At 37.8% G+C, this 9421-nt stretch overlaps 1 protein-coding gene across 1 annotated transcript in view; it reads right to left on the bottom strand.

Moving 5' to 3' along the window:
- Nucleotides 1–9421, bottom strand: part of WDR76 (WD repeat domain 76) — a 45508-nt gene that overhangs the window by 26401 nt on the left and 9686 nt on the right. Inside the window, exons 3-4 of the mRNA XM_019644851.1 lie at nucleotides 3231–3323; nucleotides 1993–2048 (exon numbers count right to left, since the gene is read on the bottom strand). Coding sequence (XP_019500396.1) covers nucleotides 1993–2048; nucleotides 3231–3323 — 149 coding nt within the window. The remainder of the gene's footprint in view (nucleotides 1–1992; nucleotides 2049–3230; nucleotides 3324–9421) is intronic.

Below are 9421 nucleotides of genomic sequence, written 5' to 3'. Positions count from 1 at the left end.
GACGTCCTCCACAACTAGACTGAAGAACAAAAGGACAGCAACTTGTCTGTTCCCTTTTCTGATTCCCCAACGCTGTTCCCCTCCCCCAATTCCCCAAAATCTTAAAAAAAAAAAAAAAAAACTTGAAATCAAGTTTGTCAAATTTCAAAAGCTATGCTCTTTCCTGTATATTATATAACCTCCACTCTACTAACTTGATACTAATACCCATACAGTCATTTGCCACCTAATGACATTTTGGTCAATGAGGGACTGTATATACCACAATGATCCCATAGGATTATAATGGAGCTGAAAAATTCCTGTCACCTAACCTAGCAACTCGGTAGCAGTGGGAACACTATATAACATATGGTGTCACTATTTTGTGCCAGTCTCAGTCTATTGATTGCTATCAGCTAGAAATGCCTGGGACACTCACTTGGGCCCCAGTGAGCTTCCCTCTGACATCTCCGCTTTCTAAACCAATGTTACAACTGGACTGACCTTGTGGTTCTTATTATGATTGCAAGATGCCATTCAGCAATAATTAGGAAACTTTGAAGAAAGTAAGTTTATTCCTTAGTGACCCTGGTGAGCACAAGACATGCCAGAGGACACACAGGATATAGAGGGAAAGCATGGGCCTGGGGTTCTGCTTTTATTGGGGTCGAGAGTGGGGTCCTAGGGTTTCCAGGGATCACTCTTTTTTGGTAAATTTAAAACCTAAGAGTGAGAATTTAAAGCACTGGAAGAAAAAAAAAACAAGTAGCTCAAATGGTTAGTTATCAAAGTCAACAAAGATCTCTAAAACAAAGAAGCTTCAGCGCAGGGAGCGGCGTGGCTCTTTACCTAGTGACTGGCAGTGTACTGATTCTAGATAGCCTTCCTTGAAGGCGGATGCCTCTTTGAAATGAATGCCTAGGCAATCAAAGCTTAAGTCAGACACTTGTTTTACAAAAAGAAAAGCCAACTGTCAAGGCTTAAACTACAATTAGTGTTTGTGGTGATGCTGGTGTAAACAAACCTACTTCTGCCAATCGTATAAAAGTATAGCAATACGCGTACAATTACAGTAGTAGGCTACACCATCTAGGTTTATGAAAATGTACTCTTATGATGTTAACACGACAAGAGAATCACCTAACGATACATTTAGGAACAAATGAAAAAGCTATTAATCAAGTGGCAACAGAACCAGTGCTATTGTTTTGCAGGATTAATGATGTCCCTCTTACATTTCATACTCAAATATCTGGCCATGATTAAGTTCAGCTTTTCTCAAGCTAATTGACCTATATTGGAATCAAACCAATTAAGTGATGTGATATTTCATTAGCACTAGCACTAAACAAATGATCTAATGATGCCAAGATTTTTAGTTTCTTCATTTATACATAGGCACTGCTAAAATGTAGTAAGCTAAGGAATCCTGGAATTCAAATCCTAAAGCTTCCACTTATGAGCTATTTTGACCTTGAGCAAATTACTTTACCTCTTTGAGCCTGTTTTCTATCTCACAAAATGGATATATTACCTTCCACATTTGGTTGTTGTCAGAATTAAATGAGGTAATACAGGACAAAATTTTTAGGTCACTGAACTGTATTTCATAGATGTTCAATAAATGTTCATTTCCTTCCTTTATTCTAGGAATGGGAAAGAACAAATTAAGAAGCAAAAAGGTAACTAGAAAAATAAAAAGTAGAAGAATCTTTAAGAATAATAGTTTTCTAGGCAAAAATAAGAATACTTTAATGGAAATAAAGATTTCCCTCCATTAGTGGCAACAGTATTGAATATAAACAAAGTTCAGCTCTCGAGATTCTATTTCCTCTATATTCCTTTGATAAAGATTAAAAGGTAGCATTCCTTCAGAAAGCCTGTAAGGATTAGGATTAAATTACATAGAGTTTCTGATCTGTTACTTATTTTATTATGCCGAACCATTTTTTCAAATTATAAGACTCCCCAATATATCATGGTGCAGACATTGTAAACCAAATCTTTTACCTTTTGGATTCTGGAGGCTGTCTCTTCTCTATCATTTCACGGAGCCTTGCAGCTGACTGCAAAATACACAAAATATATACACATAAAAATAATTTAACTACATAGCTTCCCTTTTAAAATATTAAGTATCTGCTACAATGTCCACATAAACTAAGGTCTACATAGGAAATAAAGATCCTTAAAATATGATACTGCTCTTGATAGTAGACATGAGACAAATATACTATGAATAATAAAGTATATAATACTATCTAAAATACTGACATTCTGATACCTTGAACCAGGTTGCTAATGCGTTTACATGATTAAACATTAAACATTTAATCAAATACACTATCACAGATTAACAGGTTTAACTTGTACTACTAAGGCAATCAATCCTACTTTGATATTTTCTAGATAAGTTATTTATAGGTTATACTTATATAAATCAAATCATAATTTCTATTAACCAAAATCAAAATCAGAGATACTTTGTCTAAATTTCTGATGCATTTTCACTAATGACATATATATAATTTAGTTATATAAAATTATATTAACTCACACTCCTTCCCCTCAAGATGAAAACACACACTGAATGTTTGAGAGTCTGGTATTCAGAGAAATCAATTAATTACTTAATAAAGCCAAGGGTTTGATATGTTTTGGGGGAAAACATCACACACCCTCCTAAACAGCTATTCTCTCACACAGAAGTTTTCGCCCCAGTATAAAGACACTAATGTAAATTATATCTTTAGTTATAATGATTATAAAACATTGGCATACATCTGGCCATTTTATCCTAAAAGCTCCCTATACAAAGTGTATTCCCATTTAGTCTTAAAGTTTAAGATTTCTCAAAAAAAAAAAAAAAAAAGCTTGTCCTCTCACATCTTTCAACCCATCCTTCCCACTTCCCTGTTATCCTTTAGTTAGAGAAACCACTTGAGACATACCCCATTTCTTTGAATCCAAAACTATCTCTTTCACAAGACATCATTACTTTATGCACCACCAAAAGGTGAGGAGGGGGAAGCTGCCAGTTATAGTTTTAAGATGACAACTTCAAAAATATTAAAATGAAAACAATGTCCTGGAATCAATAAAATATGGTAACCTCTATTAAATGCAAAACTTGCTCCTAATTTTACCCTCCCCCATCTGACACTATGAAACCTGATACTATTAGTATTTCATTGACCTAGTGGCAAAAGGAATGGCATCTTGGTTTTAATTAGAAACTCCACACAAACCTCAGACAGCTGAAGAGAAGCAAAAAAGTTTGCATTTTCTGATATGTTCTTCAGTCTCCTCCTTTCGTATGGTGACAATCCTGAAAAGCCATCCTATGAAATTACACCAAAAAGATTATTTTGCATAATTCATAGCAAGAGCACCTCACAATACTAGGTGTTAGATTCTCTGCGTGTATACTTTCCTTCAAATTGCACCTACTCTATTCATTTCATGACACCTTAGCAAACCAGCACGTTTGCTTTATTAGATATTGAGTGAAAGAGCTTGAATTTGGGATAATCACAAGATATCTGTACGGCTCCCCAATTAAATAGCAAGTAATCTTATATCACAAGTCAAGTAGCGTAACTTTATTTTTATTTCCTACTGGCCACTAATTGTACTATTACTCAAAGTTATCTTTTTATTACACAAAACAAGAAAGGACTCAATAATAGAAAAATTTTAATTCATTGAAAGCAAGGAACCAGAGAAGCAATCTTGGAGATCCAACATCCAACTAATAATTGGGAGCAGGGGAAGCAGAGAAAATTATTAGAAAAATAATTTAGCAGAGAAATATTATAATACAAGAAAGTTTCTCAAAACTGAAAACATGAGTTTCCAGATTAAAGGGTCCCAATGAGTATGCAGCACAATGAGTGAAAAAAGACCCAAGCCTAGGTACAGCATCACAAAATTTCTTAATACCTTAGATAAAAGCGATAAGAGAAGACCCTGAAAGTGTCCAGAGGAAAAAAAAAAGATCATAAAGAACCAAGAATCAGAATGACACTAACTTCTCAATACTGAGGGAAGCTTGAAGACAATGGAACAATATGGAAAAATTCTAGAGAAAAATTAAGTGATTTTCAATTTACAATTCTAAATCCAATTAAACCAGCAGTCAAATGTAAAGCCACAAAAACTTTTTCAGACCTGCAAACTACCTCTCATACACCTTTCTTCAGGAAGTTACTATAAGCTGCACTTCACCAAAATGAGAGAATAAACTAAGAGAGAGAGATAGGATTGAGCAAAGGGGAGAGAAAAGATCAAAGAAAATCAAAGGAAAATGGTAAAAGGCTAACCAAGGAAGAGTAAAACAGTCCAGAAAGAAGCAGGAAAATGGAGGGCCAAAAAAATGTATACACATTTTAAGAAAGGAAAACACTGTATTAAAATTGTAATAATATATACCGGTAACAAAAGATGAATACAATTCACATGTATACTTTTTGGCACCCCCAATCCCGTGTGTGTGTGTGTGTGTGTGTGTGTGTGTGTGTGTAAAGCCATTAGAATTCTTTATATAGAGAAAATTTTACAACTCTGGTAAAGCTTGGGCTGTACCTAATTAAGAATGTGGGAAAGAAAAGCATGGGTAGGGTGGGGCTACATGTGTGTAAATGGTATGCTGTAAGTGAATCTTCATCTTCCATAGTAAGTCAATAGATAACATGGTAGGCATAGCTAAGAAGGCTGAAAGTGTAATTTGTCTATTGAACAGCAATCACAAAAAGAGAGATATGGCAGAAAACTGCTGTCTGTATTAACTTGTTTCTGTGTATATGTGTGTACATGTGGAATTACCTATGTGTGTGTGTGTTTGTGGATATATAATACACATGTGGAATTATGACTTAAACATGTATGTACATGTATTACCTTGATCAAAATAAAGATTTTTCTCACATACACAAAATAATAGTGGCAGCAAAGGTGAAAGATTTTGTCACTGCCTTTAAAAACTTCTTCTCGGGCTGGCCGAGTGGCTCAGTTGGTTAAGAGCATGCTTAAGAGTGTGAGGTCTGAGCCACAGGGCCGCTGGTTGGATTCCCATGTGGGCCAGTGAGCTGAGCCCAAGCTGAGCTGCTGCTGAGCTGCCAATGGGTGGCAGGATGGCTCAGCTGGTGAGAGCACGTGCTCCTAACAACAAGGATGCCTGTTCGAGACGGTGGCTATGCCCGCCCGCAACTAAAGACTGAATTCAGCACCTTGAGCTGAGCTGCCACCTGGGGGGCTCAGGGGGTAACAGCACACGCTCTTAACAACAAGGCTGCCAGTTCGACTCCCGCATGGGATGGTGGCTACGCCCACCGGCAACTAAGGTTGAACACAGCACCTTGAGTTTAGAGGCCGAGAGCTGCTGCTGCCGGATGGCGACTGGACTTGGAGCTGAGCTTGCTGCACCCTCCACAACAAAGATTGAAGGACAACAATTTGGCTGCTACTCCCTTTCCCCAATTCCCCAACACTGTTCCCCTCCCCGAATTCCCCAACACTGTTCCCCTCCCCCAATTCCCCAATAAAATCTAAAAAAAAAAAAAAAATCCAGAGTTTAAAAAAAAATAACTTCTTCTCAGAGAAAAACTTCCCAACAATAATCAAGGACTTCCTAAAAATCTATTTCAAAATGGCGCATACTGAGATCCAAGGAACAAATTTAAATGGTTCTACTTACCACAAAAAAAGTACAAAAATTTATTTAAAAATATGTTTTTTAAAGGTATGTGTAAGTCAAACTATTCTTATCCATTACCCACCTCTCAACAACTTCCAACATGATAAAGAAAGACCAAGCAAATAACATCAGAAAAAGTGGACTCTCAAAATAAATATATTATATGAAATAGAAAGTTTTTTAAAAAGCACCATTATCTTCAGACACTTGAGAAGTTACATCCATAAAACAAGAAAGGGATGCTATGTTTAAAAAAGCAAAGAAAAATAACTTGAATTTAAAATATGCATGATACCAAAAATTCAAACTGTATGAATTTATATAACATTCTCAAAATGACAAAACTGTAGAGGTGTAAAACAAAATAATGGTGGGGCGACCGTTTCGCTCAGGTGGTTTGGAGCATGGGCTTGTAGCACTGGGGTTTCCAGTTCGATTCCCGCGTGGGTCGGGGAGCTGCGCCCTCCACAACTGGATTAAAAGCGGTTGCTTGGCTTGGAGCTAATGGTTCCTGGAGGGACACGCTGTTCCCCAATAAAATTTCTTTAAAAAAAAATAAAATAGTGGTTGCCGGAGGTTAGGGATGGTTGAAAAAAGAGGGTGATGAGCATAGCTATAAAGAAGTAACCTAAGGGAGAGTTTTGTGGAGATGGAATAGTTCTGTCTTTGATTGTGATGGTGGTTATATGAATCCACTTACGTGAGAAAATGACAGACAACTATACACACACCTCATACCAATAGTTATATAAGATGTACCCATTGGGAAAAACTGGGTGAAGGGTACACGAGGCCTCTCTGTACTACTTCTTCAAATTGCTATGAATCTATAATCACTTTAAAATAAAAGTTTTTTAAACATATTCATTTCTCACAGCTAACATTACACTTAATAGCAAAAGACTGCAAGTCTTCGCCTCAGCTCAGGAACAAGATAAACATGTCTGCTGCTCCAGCCACTAATTTTCAACATCATACTGGAGATTCTAGCCAGAACAATCAGGCAAAAAAAAAGAAATAAAAGACATCCAGATTGGAAAGGAAAAAATAAAACTATTTTGCCAATGACATGATCTTATATATAGAAAATCCCCAAGAATCCACACCAACAAATATTAGAATGACCCCAGAAAAGTTGCAAGATACAAAATATGCAAAAATCAGCTATATTTCTATACACTAGGAATAAACAATCAAAAATGAAATTAAGAAAACAATACCATTCATAATAGCATCAAAAAGAATAACATGCCTTGGAATAAATTTAACCAAAGAAGTGCAAGGCCTGAACACTGAAAACTACAAAATATTGAAGAACATTAAAGAAGGCCTAAGTAAATGGAAAGACATCCCATGCTCATAGATTGGAAGACTTAATATTATTAAAATGACAACACTCCCAGGCCGGCCGAGTGGCACATTAGTTAAGAGTTGGCTTGGGACGCCAGCTCTGAGCAGCAGGGCCCTGGTTCGTATCTCACATGAGGGCCAGTGAAGCTGCGATGGTGAACAACAGCTCGACCTGGAACTGGGCTGCCGTGAGTCACCAGCGACGGCGTAGGCTGCAGTGGGCTGCCATAAACTACTGTGAGTGGCTGGTAGCTGGCGTGAGCGGCCGTCCAATGGCCGGCGAGTGACTGCCTCACCTGGGAAGAGCGCAATGATAATACCAACATGGGCCAGTGAAGCGACGTCCTCCACAACTAGACTTGAAGAACAAACAGCAACTTGTCTGTTCCCCTTCCCCGATTCCCCAATGTTCCCTCCCACAATTCCCCAATAAAATCTTTAAAAAAAATAAAATAATAAAATAAAATGACAACATTCCCCAAATTGATCTGCAAATTCATAGAAGGAAATATAGATGTCAATCCTCACAACCCTGGATTAGGCAATGTACTTAAAATTTTAAAATTAAAAACTTTTATATGTCAAAGGGCATTATCAAGGGCTGGCCAAGTGGCACGTTGGTTAAGAGCTGGCTTGGGATGCCAGCTCTGAGCAGCAGGGCCCCAGTTCAGATCCCACATGAGGGCCAGTGACACTGCCCTCTACAACTAAGATGGTGAACAACAGCTCAACCTGGAGCTGGGCTGCCATGAGTTGCCGGCTATGGCGTGGGCTGCAGCCCCTGCTGCAGTGGGCTGCCATGGGCTACCGTGTGCAGCCAGCAGTCAGCATGAGCGGCCAGCAGCCAGTGTGAGCTGCCAAGAGCCGCCGTGAGCGGCCATCCAGAGGCCAGCAACCGATCTGCCTCACCTGGGAAGAGCGCAATGATAATACCAACATGGGCCAGTGAAGCAGTGTCCTCCACAACTAGACCGAAGAACAACAGGACAGCAACTTATCTATTCCCCTTCCCCGATTCCCCAATAAAATCTTAAAAAAAAAAAGGGGGCATTATCAAGAAAGTGAAAAGATAGACTTCAGAATGGGAGAAAACATTAGCAAATGATATAGCTAATAGGATCTAATGTCCAGAACACATAAAGAACTCTCACAATTCAACAACAAAAAAATTTAATTTTTTAAATGGGCAAAGGATTTGAATAGACATTTCTCCAAAGTACAAATGACCAATCAGCACATGTAAAGATGCTCAACATCATTAGTCATCAGGAAAATACAAATCAATTAGCAATAATCACGCCTCGGATAAACCTCATTGGCTACAATGCCACTGTGCAAAGCTGGGAAAATACAAATCAAAACCACAATTAGATACCACTTCACATCCACTAGGATAACTACAATCAAAAGACAATTGAGGACATTATGTTAAGTGAAATAAGCCAGTCACAAGAAAGACAAATACCACAATTCCACTTAAGTGAGGTGCCTGCAATAGTCAAATTCATAGAGACAGAAAGTAGAATGGTAGTTGCCAGGGGCTAGCAGGAGGCAGGAAGAGCTGTTTAATGGGTATAGAGTTTCAGTTTTCCAAAAAAAGAGTTCTGGAGATTGGTTTCACAACAATGTAAATGTACTTAATACTACTGAATTGTACACTTACGAATGGCTAAGATGGTACATTTTACATTGCGTATTTTACCACAATTAATTTTTTTTAATTTTTAAAAACATAAAAAATAATAATTGGCGAAGATGTGGAGAAGCTGGACTCCTCATACATTGCTAGTGGGTATGTACATCAGTACAATGGAATATTATTATTCAAATGAAGTATCAATCAATATGTGCTACAACATGAATGAACTCTGAAAGCATTATCCTAAGTGAAAAAAGCGAGATATAAAAAGCTATATTTTGCATAATTCCATTTACATGAATGTCCAGAAAAGGCAAATTTATAGAGGTAGAAAAGTAGATTAGTGGCTTCCAGGGCTGGGATAGGGAGGAGGAGGGGTTGGTATTGACTACTAATGGGGATGGGGTTTCTTTTTGGAGTAATGAAAATGTTCTGGAATTGGATAGCAGTGATAGCTGCACAACTTTATACATATTCTAAAACCCACCAAATTATACACTTTTAAATAGTAAATTTTATGTTATGTGAATTATATCTCAATTAAAAATAAATATATGCCTAACGAAGACCAGGAACACAAATAATAAAATGGCAATAACTGCGCACCTATCAATAATCACATTAAATGTAAATGGACTGGGGCCAGCCGAGTGGCGCGATGGTTAAGAACTCGTTTGGGATGCCAGAGGGCCCCGGTTCGGATCCCACATGTGAGGGCCAGTGACACTGCCCTCCACAGCTAAGATGCTGAACAA

This window comes from Hipposideros armiger, unplaced genomic scaffold, assembly GCF_001890085.2.
Source record: "Hipposideros armiger isolate ML-2016 unplaced genomic scaffold, ASM189008v1 scaffold_92, whole genome shotgun sequence".
In the NCBI taxonomy this organism is placed as follows: domain Eukaryota; kingdom Metazoa; phylum Chordata; class Mammalia; order Chiroptera; family Hipposideridae; genus Hipposideros; species Hipposideros armiger.
This window is presented reverse-complemented; position numbering and strand designations above follow the sequence as displayed.